This window comes from Phoca vitulina, unplaced genomic scaffold (genome assembly GCF_004348235.1).
Source record: "Phoca vitulina isolate PV1807 unplaced genomic scaffold, GSC_HSeal_1.0 scaffold73, whole genome shotgun sequence".
NCBI lineage: Eukaryota > Metazoa > Chordata > Mammalia > Carnivora > Phocidae > Phoca > Phoca vitulina.
This window is the reverse complement of record NW_022589776.1, coordinates 4,592,615-4,609,025: the sequence shown is the minus strand read 5'-3', so window position 1 is coordinate 4,609,025 and position 16,411 is coordinate 4,592,615. Positions and strand designations below refer to the sequence as shown.

General features: G+C 49.8%; 1 protein-coding gene across 3 annotated transcripts in view; it reads left to right on the top strand.

Annotated features, from left to right (window-relative positions):
- The window catches only part of ASTN1 (astrotactin 1), a 293,665-nt gene that overhangs the window by 260,643 nt on the left and 16,611 nt on the right, over positions 1–16,411 (top strand). For all 3 annotated transcript variants that reach the window (XM_032393411.1, XM_032393409.1, XM_032393410.1), the window contains exons 17-20: positions 11–279; positions 5,847–5,980; positions 9,838–9,989; positions 11,093–11,228. In XM_032393411.1, coding sequence (XP_032249302.1) covers positions 11–279; positions 5,847–5,980; positions 9,838–9,989; positions 11,093–11,228 — 691 coding nt within the window. The remainder of the gene's footprint in view (positions 1–10; positions 280–5,846; positions 5,981–9,837; positions 9,990–11,092; positions 11,229–16,411) is intronic.

Sequence of the window (16,411 nt, the reverse complement as noted above, 5' to 3'; positions counted from 1 at the left end):
TGTCTGGCAGGCAACTCCCCATCTGACGAGTCGGAGGAGCGGGAAAGAGACCCCAAGGTGCTGACGTTCCCAGAATACATCGCCAGCCTGTCAGAGACTGGCACCAAACGCATGGCAGCTGGAGTCCGCATGGAATGCCAGAGCAAAGGACGATGCCCCTCATCCTGCCCCCTGTGTCATGTGACATCCAGCCCTGACACTCCTGCTGAGCCAGTTCTGCTGGAGGTGACCAGAGCAGCCCCCATCTATGAACTGGTGACCAACAACCAGACACAGAGGGTAAGAGGCTTGGGACTCAGGGAAGCATCAGCAACAACAGATGGCTTTCCAAATGGCCGGAGTGGGGGGTGGTGACAGGGTGTAGTTGAGTTCTGTGCTAGAATAGGGATACTGAGACTTTTTGTTTAGCTAATCCAGGCACATAATTTGCTTAGATTTGCATGTTTGCATATTAAGTCAAATCAGTGCATCCACAACACCCATGGTAATGACTCAAGAGTCACAACTCAGCATTTGTGTAGATTCTTGAGCAACAAGGGCTGGGAAGAGAAGGTAGGCAGATCAGGAGGTATGGCATTCATAGTCACCAAAGTCATTGTTCAGAAAGCCTCAGGGGACAGTTATGGGGGGAAGGCTGGCTCCCCTAACAGATCCCAAGCCTGGATTGGCTGCAGCGAGGCTAGGAGTGTGTCAGGCATAGGTTCCAAAGGGAACGGTCTGGTCTTAGCCTGGGGGGGATGGTATCATGCCCATGGCTCTGACTCTAAGAACAAAGACCACAAAACCCCACATCCAAGCACATATTCTGCCTTATATTATACTGCTAGGTCATGACGTGTCCCAAGCACCCCTCCTTTCCCTGTGTGGCTCCCTTTCCAAAGGTGCTACGAGAAAATGAACGGACCCAAAGGGATAAGCTGGAGAACTGTGGCAGAGACAGTGGTTTAGCTCATTCCCTAGCTCTCTGATCTCCTCAAGGACAGAAAGAACAGAGTGGGTCACAACACACACAACAGCAACGATGATGACAATGACAAGAATAAAAACACAAAAGCACAAGGTGTGGGGGTTCTGATGCTACAGGCAAAGGTGACCTTGAGGGACCAGACCATAGTAGAGTCAGAGCAGAGAGCTCCTCACCTGCCTGAGAGCTGTGTCCATCCAGGTAGGGTGATGATTGCTTTCTCTTTCCCCTTTTAAGGGACACCTGGTGTGTCACAGTTGTTTCATAGGTGATGCTCCAACAGCAAGGAGGGATTTTGCACGTGTATGCTGCTCTTGCCAATGATAGTTCAAAGCAACATTCCTCACAGGAACGAAAGGATAAGTGGTTCCTTTGGCCTATGAATTCCTCTTCATTCTGATGGAAGTGACTGGGGAAGAAGAGCTGGGGAGAAGAGACCATGGAAGGGTGGCTTGCAAGGATGACAAGGACGGGTTGATGTCACCATGGAGACCCAAAGCTGCGGTGGCTTTAATCCAGTGCCCTTACCTGCCCCACTTTGTCTTCTGGGAGCACCCAAGGCTGCTGCAACTGGTGCCCCAAGAGCTCCTGAGCACTTGGCCTGGACCAGCAGAGGCAGGGAATACACTCATAGCACCGTCCTATGGGACAAGGCACGCGAAGCTGCAGAGTAGGGAAGAGCTGGGTGGGAGAGGAGGACAAAGACTCCCAGCATCCTGCAGGGGCGTCGTGGGTAAAATGGGGAAGCTGAAGGAATTTGTGTCTTAAGCATCTCCCTCTCTGGATCTCCTACTTGCCAGACCTTGGCCCTTCCCTGTCTTCCTGCACTGGTTTTAAGAGAGGGGTTGGGAGAGATCGTCCATCTGGCCGTATTTGAACACTAATTTCTGAACACGTAGACAAGGTGGCCCAAGGTGCTTCCATCACCATCCCATGTTTCTTCTCTCTCATTCCTTAGACATAATCTGTCTTCTCTGTTAATTCTCTCTGTTCCTCTGCTTTTCCTTCTAATTTTCCCTTTCTCACAAAGAATGCAGATATGGAGTGAAAAAGCAAACAAAGAGGGGTGCTAAGTCACGACACCAGTAAACTCGGTGTGTGTTCTTATCTCTACCCCTCTGGTAGGTCTGGGGCCAATTTTCTAACCTCTCTTGGCCTCCTTCTGTTGGGCTAGATCATCTATAATGCCAAATTTCAATCTAGTGATTAGAAACAGTCTAGAAACAAATAGGTCAAACTATATAACCCACCAGACGTCTCCAACCCAACATCTTCCACCCCAAACAGTTACCATTGTGCTTCAGTCTCGGTGAATGGGATTCTTTTCTACCAAGTTGCCCAAGCTGGAGGCCAAGTATGCTTCCCTGACTTTTCTTGTCACTCCCTAACATCTGTCTATCATCACTGGGGACTACAAATACTTTGAATCCATCCTCCTGTGATTGTACCCCCATCACAGTCATCCACTGTAATAACAGGCCACCCTCTTCTTGTTACAGTAGCCTCTTACTGGTTTTCCTGTGAGACCAGTCGGAGTTTTCCGTCCAATATGGACATCAGGTCCTACTGCAGCAGGGCAATTCAATAGCTCTGCAGAATCTGTTAAATACAATCTAGAGTCCTTAGCATATCGTTATAAGGGCAATTCATTGTCCAATTTGGTCCTCGCTTACATGGTTAGGTTGTGTCTACTCTATGCTTTATATTCTATCCTCCGAATTTTAACTCCTGGTACCTCCTTAAACACAACACATTTTCTGTCATGCATCTGGCCCTTCAGACTTGTCACTCTCTCTCGCAGGAATGGCCTCTCCTACATTTCTGCCAACGGCATACTCCTGCTATGACAGTACTTCCAGGTTTCAGCTCAAGCATCCACAGCTATGACAAGCCCTCCCTTGTTCTCCCAGGCCAGCCCCTGTTCCTTCAAGTGGCTTCCATTGTCTGTGTCCCTGCATCTTCTGAAGCACGTATCACCTGCTGTCACGAGTGCTCATGTATTTGTTTACGTATTTGTCCTGTAAACTCTGAGAAGCACTCATTCTTCTATGGAATCCCAGCTCCTAGCTGACATGCAGTTGGCACCCTGCTGGATAAATGAATGAAATAAATAAATGGAAGAATGAACGGAGGGGCGAACTTGGCCTGGAAGTTCAGCTGCTTTCCCTAAAACAAAATAAGAACAAAAATGGGAAAATCCTATTTCTTTTTGGGAATCAGGATTAAATCTAATAACAAATGAGGATCCCCATGCAATGCCTGCCACATTCTAGATACCAAGAAAAATGTAATTTTTTTTCCTCTTCTTTCCAGAAGAGCTCTTTCTTGATTTCCCCTCTTCTACCCCAGCCTATCTTCCACAGTTACCGAAAGCCCAGGATTCAGGGAGTAGGAACTTGTGGAATTGTGTGAACCGAAGGTGGAAAGTTAAAGCTTTTGAAGAAACGTCTGTCATCATAAGTGTTGGTCTTTACTCCTTTGGGTTGAAAATCGGATCATGTTTCTCCCCTGTTTAAAACACTTTCCCCTGCTCTTAGAATGGGACACCGCCCCTCACCATGGACCACAGGATCTCTGTAACCGGCCCCACCCCCTCCCACTTGCTGAGCACCTCTTTGTCCTTCACTCTGGCTCTTACAGCCAAAAGAGCCTTTACTCGGTTGATTTTAAAGGTTAACTTTCACCCAGGCTGAGGTCATCTTAATACTGGTTTTCCACCTGGAACCAGATAACTCTTGATCTGTCCTTCCCAGTTCAGATAAAAACACATATCCTCATGGAGGCCTTCCCAAACCCCTCTGTGAGATTATCCCCCCTCCTTTTCCCTCCTGTCCCAATTCACCCTTTTTCTTTGGAGCACTTACCACCAGTCCTACTAATTTGGTTGCTTAGGTAACTTTCGTCTGTTCCTTTGTTTGTTATTTGGCTGCAAGATGTATGTGGGCAGGGGCTGACTATGTCTAATGCCGCACTGTATCCTTAATGCTTAGCACAGCAGCCAGACCCTTACAGGTGCTTAGCTAGTAATTGTTGATTGAAGACTGCACGTGGGCAGCCACAATTTCCTCTTTATTCTACCTCTCTCAATGGAAGTCGGTTTTCCTAGTTTAAGAAAGTATACTTTTGATTTGAGTTTGGTTCAATCAGGCAAAGCATGAAGTGAGCACCTGCAGTGCACCAGGCTTCCTGCTAGGAGCCGGCGGACAATCAGTCACATTGAGCTCAGGTTCTGGGGTGGCCCCCACTCACTAGCTTGTGACCCTGAACAAGTCACTAACCTCTTTGACTCTAAATGTCCTCCACTGTAAATCCTGTTTATCATGGAGCTCAAACTACAGTGTTAGCCCTAAAAGGGCCTTGAAATTCTAAAACTACACACATATACTGATAATCAAGAATTGGTCCCTGCTCCCTAGAAGCTCCCAATCTGGGAGTAGGAAGGTGGGAGCGGGGTCAGTATGAACCCTTATGTGAAGTTCTGGGAGAATGTAACTTAGGGTATTGGCTTTCAGCTTAGACATTTCAATTTTTGTAGGGTTGTCTGTCATTTTTTTCTTATTCTCTTCTTTTTTCTTTTCCTTCCTTCCTTCTTTCTTTTCTTCCTCCCTCCATATCCCCTGCCCCCCCCTTCCAATATTTTGGCCTAAAATTTTCCAAGATGGCTGCTTCATTTCTCTAATTTACCAATTCTGTGTGGGTTTGGTAAGAGTGGGTCAGAGAGAAGAGACTCAAAGGAAAAGCAGAGGCTGCGGACGGTGAGCTGACCCAGACAGAAAGCTGACCTCGGCCAGAGGGCACGGCCACATGCCTGTGGCCAGCCTTGCCCTCTCCCTATCCCTGGGCTGGGGTTGAGGCAGCAGGGCCCCACTGAGTGGTCAGTGCCCATCAGGATCTGCTTCCTCACCAGGGAATTATCCCATCTCAAGTTCTGTTCCCTGACTAGTCTAATTTTATCCTTTTGTCCTTTCATCAACTAGGGAATATCTGCTGTGAAATCACTGTATGTAAAGAATTGTCCTAGGCTCTGTGGCATTTGTATGCTTCCACAGAAGACCCAAGCCTGTCATTCAAACATAATAATAATTGCTGACATTTATTGATTACTGATGTAATATTTATATGTGACTAACACGTGCACAGCACAGGTATTATGCTATGCCCTCTGGTGATATTATTTCGGGTCATCATCACAACAGTCCTATGAGGAGAGTGCTGTTTCTATCCCATTTTTCCACTGAAGAAACCAAGTTGATCTAATTTGCCCCAGGTCACATGGCAGTGATTTGCAGAGCCAAAGTCCTCACCCAGGGCAGACAGCTCTGGAGCGCAGTTCACCTGGTTGCTGCTCTGTTTCTACCTTCTACCAGGAAAGAGAGGCCTCACACTCAAGCACAACCCAAGGCAGATCTGCATAAATATTGTACGTGGGGTACAAGGCATGCTGAAGGAATGTGGCAGAGGGGCAGTGCTGGGCAGGATGAGGATGCACAGAGAGGCATTTGAGAAAGGGCCAAGTGCCTAAGGGTGGAGAGAAGAGGGGTCAGGGCAGTGGATGGTCAAGAGGTTATTGTTGCTAGGGCCCTGGGTGTGGAGTGATGGATGGAGAAGAAGGGAGAAGTAAGACTTGCTTCCAAGGTAACAGCTGTCAACCATAGGGGTGAACTGGCACATTAATGAGAGAGCAGCGCCAAGGAGGTCCTGCGAGGTCTAGCTTCCCAGAATCAGTCTCCTGGGGTAGGAATTTTAGATCAAAAAAGTGGTGAAGTGGTGCCCCAGCCTACTGGCTGAAAGTAATCTAGAACCAAGCAAAGCCTGGATTCTGTTTCTTGACTGTGGTGACCCAGCCCTGGCTCCCGGACACTTACTCTTCCTTCTCTTGCAGCTCTTGCAGGAGGCCACCATGAGCTCACTCTGGTGCTCAGGGACTGGAGATGTCATCGAGGACTGGTGTCGATGCGACTCCACGGCTTTTGGAGCGGATGGACTTCCCACCTGTGCACCTCTCCCACAGCCTGTGTATGACTCCCCTTCTCTGCCTCTGTGTTGCATGCCCGCCTCCGCACGGTTCTGCAAATGTGTATTACAGGGCATCCACTTGTTGCAAAGCAATAGACCGGGGGCCAGGGAACAGGAAGAAAAACATGAGGCAGCTCCTGGCCTCAGCGAGCTTACAATCTTAGGGATGCAGCACGCAGAGTGTCATAGGAGAAGACATGGTCTGATAAGAGTTATCAGAGACGTTTAAGTCAAGTGTGAAAGGGAATGGTCAAGTCTGAATTGGGGGCAGGCGAAGGCTTCATGAAGGAGATGGCACTTGAGTTTCTCCCTGAAGGTAGAGAAGATGGACGGCATGGCCAGAAGATCAGAGGGCTAAAGTGACGTTGCAGGGGAGGAAGTGAGAGATCGGTAGTGAGACTCTACTAGGCCAATGACACATTTCCTGGGTGGCAGCTCTGTGTGGAGCCATTAGGTACTGTTATCACTTCTGTTTAAGAGACAAGGAAATGCATTCAGATGGTCTGAATGATTTTTCCAAGGCCCTCAAGCAGGAAGCAGAGCCACCACCGCTAAGAGGCCATGATATCAGCCATGATAGTGTTGAGAGGACACAACGGAGAGATGATCTGGGGTAGAACCAATGGGGGGGGTGGTGGAAGGGGGGTTGCGGGTGACTTGGTGGTGTGGGAGGGAGAAAAAGGGAGAAGTTGAGAATGGACCTATGACTTCAGTCCCAGTGGCTGGGAAGACGAATAAGCCACAGCTGAGAAGAGAAGCATCCGGGGACATGCACGTTTGAGGAGGAGACTGTGTCCAGTTGGATCCATCTTGGAGGTATAGCGGGGCAGTCCTACCGAGATGTTCAGAGGTCAGAGGGAAAGACGGTTTGGAGAAATAGACATCTCCTAGAGATAAGAAGATTTAAATCAACCCCAAAGAAATGAGCAATGGAACCCCAGCTATGAGAAAGGATCCTCTCGAATAAGTATCAACTGGAAAGAGGAGAAGGTCAGAGATGAGCATTAGGGGCTATCTGCATTTGAGGGGTGAACAGAGTACAAAGGGTTGTCAAGGTGGTTCAGGAAGAACATGTCCAATTTCCTTGCCTCAGGGGAAGGCTGCACAGAACTGGCCAAATCCCTGTAGGCAGGCACCCCCTTAGCCTCTGCTGTGACATCTGTACTGGGAGTGACGCACAGACATATGGTGTCTAATAAGGAGTGCTGGCAGGAACCGTTGGAGTCGCATGGCCCCATGGGCTGGTGAGGCAAAAAAAGCCCAAAGGGAGGATCAGGACCCGTGGGAATAGGAGGCTGAGTCAGCAGGAGCGAGCCAGCAGGAGGACACCAGCCAGTGAGAGGCTGGTCGTGCAGATGCTGCCCTCTGGCCTGATGCAGGGAAGTGCTGTTGGGCATCAAAGAGCCAGGACTGAACAGGAAGAGAACCAAGAAAGATGAGACACAACAGTAGACTCTCAGCGCAAACCAATGTCTTCTCTTGTCCACGTGCCCTCTCTCTATGGGTAGTTTTAGATACACCAGCGCTTGGCTTCTTGCTCTTTATGGCCATGACTTGGACCTCTTGAGTCAAAGGAGAATCGAGGTCATTATTAGTCAAGGTCCTTTCTTTTGGTATAAAGGGAGCCACTAGAAGCAGATGGTGCTTCTAGATGGATTCACCCACTAAGAAAACTACCTCATTTTTGACACAACACCGAGGCCACTAAACAGTTATCATCAGGTGGACACAAGATTCAACCATTGGTGTCTTAGGGCTGATTTTCTTTCTAAACCTGCGTTTACTGTATGTTATTGCTAAAGATCAAATTGGGCTAAATTTTCATAAGCAGGAACATCTATTAAGGACTTCACTTCTCTTGTCAACTTCAATCACTTCTTTTAGTAGCAGACCTTAGTTTCTTGAACGTTTCTTGGTAATTGGAAATAGAAATGCACTCTGGTTTCACATGAGTCTATGTAAATCATGCATGCCGCTGTTTCTCAGTAGAGGCCGGCTTTGGTCCGCATTTTCACAGAATCTGACTTCTCAGAAAGGCTTAGTTACTTACTTAAACTTCCTAATGCTTTTTTCTTCAAAATAGCACTCAGCATATGACTCTAATTAATGAATTCATCAATATCCGCACTGTTTTGGGTCTACTCCATCTTTCATGTCATCTGCAAACTATGCACTCCTTCATAGTAAGCCACTAAGGAGCATGTGTTTTGCATTATTTTCCCACTGGTTGAATTCCTTGCTATTGCTCCCACAGCCTCCCGTGATTTCTTCTTAAAGTTCTTATCACACGTTATTATAATCACATGTATAATTGTATGTTTTTCTATTGACCACTCCACAAAAGAAGGGGTTATGGGGCGCCTGGGTGGCTCAGTCGGTTAAGCGTCTGCCTTCGGCTCAGGTCGTGATCCCAGGGTCCTGGGATCGAGCCCCGCATCGGGCTCCCTGCTCCACGGGAAGCCTGCTTCTCCCTCTCCCGCTCCCCCTGCTTGTGTTCCCTCTCTCGCTGTCTCTCTCTCTATCAAATAAATAAATAAATCTAAAAAAAAAAAAAAAAGAAGGGGCTGGAGCTGGCTCGAGCACCACTGCATCTTGAGCACCAAGCACATTCTGATACATAATAGGTGCTCAACAAACATTTGCTGAATTGAAATTGACCATTGCCTTGGTGTGTTCCATCTGTAGCACTTGGCACAATGACCCCCGAGACCAGTGACAGGCATCTGTGAGCTGAGTAGAGAGCAGAGGTCGATGATTATGGGAGGTCGTGAGATATGGGGACCAAGGATGAGGGTGAATGGCAGGGATGGCATGTGATGGATGGAGACTGGAATGAGCAGGAGCCAGGAAAATCCCCAGAAGCCAGTGGTCTAGAAAGAAACCCGGAATTGGAAGCAAGTGACAAATCTGAGATATACCTATGAAGTCAGAACAAGGTAACAAATTGAAACCACTTGGACCATTAGGAGATCCATACCACGAACGTCAATAATGTGTAGTGAGTCTCTGCAAGGCACAAGGACGTATGAGATGGCAAGGCAAAAGAGTGGTGAAAATGGACAATTTGCATGGAAGGAGGAGACTCTGAATTGGGAAAAGCAAAGAAAGACTGGAGTCGGGAATCAGGATAGTCAAAGAAACCCAAGAACAAAAAAAGAACCTGAAATCAGAGCTCAAGTTTGCAGCCACAGGACATCACCCCGAGGAGAACTTGACATGTGGTCAACTTTCTCTTGCCTGGTAAAGCCCCCCAGGAGCATAGCCTCCAAACCGAGCCTGTTACAAGGCCCAGCCAGCAGAAGGTGTCGGGAAGGAAATATGTTAGTACCCATAGCAACAGGGGAAGCCAGGGTTCCCCCCACAGAGTAGATCCTGGTAACGCTATGGAAACTGAGCCTTGTTAATGCAGGGCTCTCCCAGACACCACCTCAGTGAGCCTTGGCATGAGCTTTATAGGCACATTCTCCTATTTTCAAGGGTAAATCCAGAAATTATATTTGCAAGAAATTATATTTGTAAGTAGGGCCACCCAGAAAGCCCTGCCCACTGACCCTATAAGATGTAGGTGCTCATTCATCTTTGATTCACCTACTTATTTATTTATTTGCAAACAGATGTTGAGTTCCTAATCTGTAAAAGGCACTTAAGAGTAATAAAATACAGATTCTGGGGACCTTCAAGAACCATTGCTCTCTAGTGAAGGAGACAGGCGCTCAGAGAGATTGTTGCAATGGTTGGTTAAGAAAGGTTAGAAGGAAGACTTGAGGGCATAACAATTGAGAAGGTGGCCAGTATCAGAAGAGCATCGCAGGACCCAACAGGTCCCCATGTCATGTCTCTTCCTGTCTTGCACTCAGGCTGAGACTGTCCACGGTTCATGAGCCCAGCAGCACCCTCGTGGTCCTGGAGTGGGAACACTCAGAGCCTCCAATCGGGGTGCAGATTGTAGATTACCTCATCCGTCAGGAAAAGGTCACTGACAGGATGGACCACTCCAAAGTGGAGACAGGTGAGCCTCTCCAACTTCATGGGCTCATCTTAATCCATTGGTAAAAAGAAGAGAAAAGAAAAATGTCCTGCCTCCTGGCCTATGCTCCAGGTCCCCGGTGTCCAAGGGTCCCCGGTGGTTGGGTTGTGGGGTGGGGGTGGTGGGGGGTGGGTGGGTGGGTCGGGGTTGGGGAAGCAAGAACAGCCATCTCGTCCATTTAAGAGTTTTTGCATGGTGAGCATCTGACAAAGTCTTGTTTTGATTTTGTTTTTCTTTTTGTTTATTAAAGAGGTGTCCATTTCATTGCCTCTAGGCACACTCACAAAGAAACAACAGTACAGTACACTAGTTATCCTAGCCCACAATTAAGAAACAATTCTGTGCTAACCACTGCCATGATTACAGGAAAAAAAAAATTCCTTTGCTAATAACCCCCCTCTGGGCAAAAGCATGCGCAAACAGATGTTACCCCATGTCTTGTCCTAAAGCAAACTCTGCAGTTGCCAGGTCCAGCTAGAAGAGGGAAGTCTTCAAGAAGTGGAAACACCCCATGAACAATGTTCCATGCCCTAGTATTTTGCTGCCTACACGTAGGGAAAGGTCAACATAAATCAACCCTAAAACCTACGCGTGAGTGTGGTCCCCCACAGGATGGTGGCGTCCACAGTCTGATGCAGGGTGAACAAGCTCTGCCAAAATGGTCAGTGAGGCTGGGAGACATATGCACGGCCTTCAGGCATGGGGAGCTGTCTCCCGCTTCCTCCGAGGCCCTGTCCCTGATGAGCACAGGTACTGCAAAGGGCGGGCAGGGACCACTGCCCTCAGCAGCTGCTCCCTACCCTTGCCAAGAACATTTCATAAAAGAGCTCACACATGTGTGTACATCTTGCCATAGTTGTGTCTGAACTCACTCCGGACAAATGGCTCTAAATTGATTAAACATGAAACAGAAAAGACAATTCCTTCTAGGTCTTTTTTCTCTACTAGGAATTTGAGAAGACTGGGGACCAAGCAGTTCTAATATTAAGTTCTCATTGAACTGATGCCATCTCCTTGCTTGGCCAGCACTGTTTCTCATGGCCTTTTCCATTCCTCTCCCCCCCCCCCCACCCTGCCCGGGGCAGAAACGGTGCTGAGCTTTGTGGACGACATCATCTCTGGAGCAAAGTCTCCTTGTGCCATGCCCGCTCGGGTACCAGACAAGCAGCTCACCACTATCTCTCTGATCGTTCGATGCCTGGAACCGGACACCATCTACATGTGAGTGACACACGCCTGCCTGGCTTTTCCTTACCCTGAACGTCCTGAGGCTCTGAGCTCCTTCCTTTTTGTGCTTGAGTTCCTTCAGAAACTCGGAAAAATATTTTGAGTTTCTCAAGTCTTACCCTGATTGGCGTTATAGAGAACTTTCTAGGGACTGGAAGGGGAGGATTAAGAAAGACAAGAGAGCCCCATCCTTCAAAGAGTTTGCAACACAGAAAGGAAATATACAAACAGCTAAATTTAACATCTGATAGGAAGACATAGAGGCTAGATGGAAGAACAAGGAACATGCAGAAGAGAAGGGAAAGGAGTGGCTAATTCTAACTAGAGTGGACATCACTCACTGGGGTTGTGTAGAATTTCAGTAGGTAGGGTGATGTGGGAAAAGGCAGAGCAGGCTGAGGAACCAGCAAGGGCAAAAGCAAAGAGGCATGAAGGTGAGTAGCAAGTAGTCCAATCGAGCGGAAGCAGATGGTGAGTAAAAGGGAATGGAAGAAAGTGATTCTGGAAAAAGAGAGTGAATGCTCTAAGTCAAGGGAGACTATTAATTTTTTTAGACGAAAGAATAGAATAGCAAGAACTCTGCTTTAGAATGCTAGCTCCGGTGACGTCGAAATAGTTTATAGAGGTAGAGATGGTCAGCATTTTTCTCCAAGGAAAATATGGTGGACTCCTATGTCATGGCACTTGGAACAGCCCTGTTCTCTCTGGGAGCGCTTCCTCATTTCTCCCTGTGCTCCTGGAACAATAGTAAAATAGTTGTGAAGCAGAGACATAAAAGATGCTCTTGTGAGAGGAGAGAGGTTGAGGAAATCTAAGTCATGATGGGAAAACGGGGTGGGGGGGCAAGGCAGAATTCCTGGTGATGTAGTTCTGGGACCTTTTGACCCCATTAGTATGAAAAACAGTTTACAGTTTACAGATGAGGTCACAAGAATAGAGTCAGAGTAGCCAGAATAAATCATCTCCATTTCCACAGGTAAAGAATTCAAAGGTAAAAAGCACTAGAAATGTGAGTGGCATTGACTGCAAGATGAAGGAGATGCTCAGGCTGAATGGCTTCCATCTTGGAAAGAGATGTAACTAGTGGGCCATACTAGTAAAATATGTCAAGACAAGGGATATTCTAGAGGAGCTGGAAAATACAGAGCAATGGAAAGGATGGTTCCATGACAAGGGAAAGCTGACCAACTTAGGATTTTTAGCAGCTCTCTTGCTATTGGGCAGGTGTCGCCCTTTATGAGGAGGGGAAACAGGCAAAAGAAGGAAAGATTAAGGACGGTGCGGTAAAATGCCTCAAACTCAGTGAAGCTGGAATTCTCACTTAAAATAAGAGCTCCCTAATTCTTGTCACTAAGTCACAGCTGTTAATTAAGAATTTTGAAATTCCTGTGAACCAGCCCTCACCCATCTTGGGACCCTCCTCACGTTGGCCCGATTTGGCCACGCTTCCTGATCAAAGACCTGAGACTGATACCTTCTCCCTCACTGCAGTCTTTGGTGAACTTCCAGCGTTGCCCTCTTAAGTCTCGTAAAGCACCAGCTTTCTGTCTGTGTTGATGAAGTCAGAGTGCTTGGGAAAGAGGGAAGAAACCGCTGGCTAGGTGGCGCTCCACTAGGTGGCGCTGCAGATCACGCGAAGAGGGCCTTGGAGGGCCTGGGAGAGCCGGGCCTTCTTGTAGCTTGAAGCCAGACCTTCAGAGTCTGGTAGGAGTACAGAGCCCCGGATTAATTGCTGGAAACACATGGCCCCAAGCCTGGTTCTGTTTCTAAGCCCTAGTCATTGTACACAGGATTGCAACGAGGTTTCCTTATCATTAAAAGGGAGGGTTCGGCCTTCACTTGTGGGGTGCTTACTGGGTGCGGGAGCCCCTGGGAACCCTCGGGGACCCTGTGAGGTTGGGGTCTTGCTCTCATCTCATAGTTGAGGAAACTGAGTTTCAGCAACACAGAGTCGCAAGCTGGTTGTCTGGGGTGTGGCGGTGGTTAAGAATTGAATCAGGGTTTGCGTTTTCTTTGCTGACTGCTTCTTACTCCGCAGCCACTCCAGGCTACCGGAAGGATCTAACAGCATGATCTCATTTCCTCACGTGAAAGCGTGGAGCTGCCTCCACGGGGGTGGAAGGGCGTTTCAGCGTAGCTGGCTTATTTTGTCAGCCTGTGCGATTGTGAGAATTCTGGGTCCACACTACAAAAACATTTAATTCCCTGGTGGAAAGAGATCTTAAAGTGTGTCTGGTTTGACATCTTCAGTTTACAGAGAAGGAAACTGAGGCCCGAGCGGGGAGGTGACTCCCCTTCTAGCCCACGCCCCTCGTCCCAGCCTGTGCTCACAGGAGAACTACTGCCTTTGGGAGCGAGCGAGAGCCGACGGACAGTTCGGAAAAGGGGAGTGGGTGGGGCGCCTGGGTGGCTCAGTTGGTTAAGCGACTGCCTTCAGCTCAGGTCATGATCCTGGAGTCCCGGGATCGAGTCCCACATCGGGCTTCCTGCCCAGCGGGGGGTCTGCTTCTCCCTCTGACCCTTCCCCGTCTCATGTGCTCTCTCTCATTCTCGCTTTCTCAAATAAAATCTTAAAAAAAAAAAGGGGGAGTGGACTCGGAGCCCTCCGCAGAAACCGCCACACGTGCGCAGGGACGCGTGAGAGCAGCACATGAGGCAGCCAGCCCTGGACACGGGGCCAGGGTGCTCCTTGCACACCAAGTTTCAGGAGCCGGGGCCAGGCTTTGTCGGTTCTCACTCACACAGACACCCTCACACACTCTCTCATTCTCACAACCTCACACACACTCTCTCACTCACACCCACACACTATCTCACATGCTCACTCACACGCACACACATTCACACACTCTCGTATCCCCACACACACTCTCACACATGCACTCACATTCTCACGTACCCTCTCACACACTTTCACACGCTTACTCACACACCCTCACACTCACACGTGCGCACACACACCCACTCACGTACCCTCTCACACATCTTCACACTCACACACACCCACATACACTCTCATACCCTCACACACATTCACACCCTCACACACATTCACACTCATATCCCCCACACACGCACACACACACTCATACCCCCACACACACTCACACACCTTCCCACGCTCACTCTCACACACCCACACACACCCCACACTCTCTCACACCCACACACACCCTCGCTCTCTCTCACACACACACTCACACCCACACACACAGCATGCAGGTGTCATCACAGACTCTAAGGACAGGCTGGACAATCCAGCCAGGTGGCGGTGGAAAGGGCCCAGGAGTCTTGGACGAGGCAGCAAATGTACTCCCACATTAGCCCTCCGGCTTGGGAGTCAGGCTTCTCTCTCCTGTCCACTCATTCCAGCTCACCTTCTTGCTGCCCTGCGAGTGCTCGATGGTGGAAACCAGAACGCTGACAATGAACGGAGCAGCCCTTCCCCACGAAAATATGGAAAGTGCCCCCTGGGCTTTGGTGGTAAATTTAAGCTGGCTGCTGTCAGCGTCCCTCCAGGGCCTACGGGGTGGCCCGCTGAGGAAGGGCTCTTAGGATAAGTGCCGTCTCTGCTTAGGAGGTTAGGGGAAGCATCTTCTTTCCTAATACCTTGCTTTGCTATTAGAAATAGTAGGGCTCTGGGCCCTAACTTTTGTACTAATTGCCCCGTCAGAGTAATGTGAGAATTCACCTAAGCACAGGCATTTTCATTCCAGCTCGGGATCCGATCGAGTTAGTGGGGAGCTTACCGCAAGGAGGGCACAGAGCGAAGCTGCCTGCAGGAGTGGGAGCAGCCGGGGTGGGGGTGGGGGGTCACACGTCCCAGGCTCCCGGGCACCGAGGCAGAGAGTCCCTCTGATAGCCAGTTTGGTGCCCAAGACTCAGGACATTTCTCATCTCAGTCCAGGGACTCTTCTAGAAATTAAAGAGCTAAGTAATCCCGGAGGCATGTGGCTGGAGCCCAGCCGCAGACTGTCTAGGGCAGGTGACGTTAAACAGACAGGTGGGCAGCATCACATCAGGTTGCAGCGCTGGCCGTGCTCAGGACCCTGGAAGGTGGAGAGGAAAAGACAAGGCAGAGCCGTCTCACAGAGGATAGCGCCCCGGGCGGGCTGGATCGCAGCGGCCGAAACCAGGCTAGCGGCGCAGGAGCCCGGGCTCAGACACGTGGGTAGGGAGGGGCAGGGAAGGAAGAGAAGCCCGTGGTGAGATCGGGCGCGGGGCCCGCAGGCGCTAGCAGCAGGGTGCCCGTGCACTGGCGTGGGAGAGAACGGGGCTTCCTATCTCCAGACTCTGGTGAGAACTGCCTGCCCCCGGCAGAGTCAGGGCAGAGTCTGCCGCAAAGATCAGGTGGCCCACCTCTGGTGGGGGGAGCCGGACTTCCCACGCATAAGGGTCTCCTGTGAGAGAGGGGGGTTCACTCGGACCTTAGAGGTCGGTCCCAGCACGGCTTGCAGGATGGTGGCCATCCTTCGAGGCTCTCATTTCTCTCTCCCTAGCACTCCTGCTCCATGGTGGGGACAGAGGTGTGTGCGGGGGAACCGTGTCCATGTGTGGGAACCCCAGATGGCAGGCGCAGGTCTGTGGGCTGTCCTGGCTGCCTCTGGGCCCATCCCTGAGAACCTTAGCTCAAGACAGTCTGGAGTAGGTAGGCAGAGGAAAGAGTTGAGACCCAGCCTGAGACCCGGGTTGTAGGACAAGACTCAGGATCAGAGTAAGGTTCCAGACAGATGCCCCAGCTTCAGTTTGGTGGCCTCAGCCACAATTCTAGAAACAGCACATACCAGCTGGGCTGATCAGGTGTGTGGGAGGACCAGAGATGAAAACATTTCTGGGGTGGTGCCATTGCTAGGGATCCAGGCAGCCCCTGGGAAGCTGTGTGGGGCTGGTGTGATGCAAAGAGCCCACTCAGACTGAGGAGGAGAGAAGGGGAGGTGGCAGGGAGAGAAACATTGCAGGGTGCTAGAATTTGGTTGCAGGGTCAGGGCAGGGTTTAGTACCAGGCAAGAAGGTAGATCTGAACCAAGGAGGAGAGGCCAGTGGGACGGACTGAGCCGCCTGGTGTAGGGAGGAGGGCATGCCCAGCACTGGCCCAGGCCTGCCTGACAGCCAGGAGGCCAGGCTTCCCACGGAGTCCCCAGGTGTGGTCCCGGCCCTGCCCCCAGGCACGTCATCAC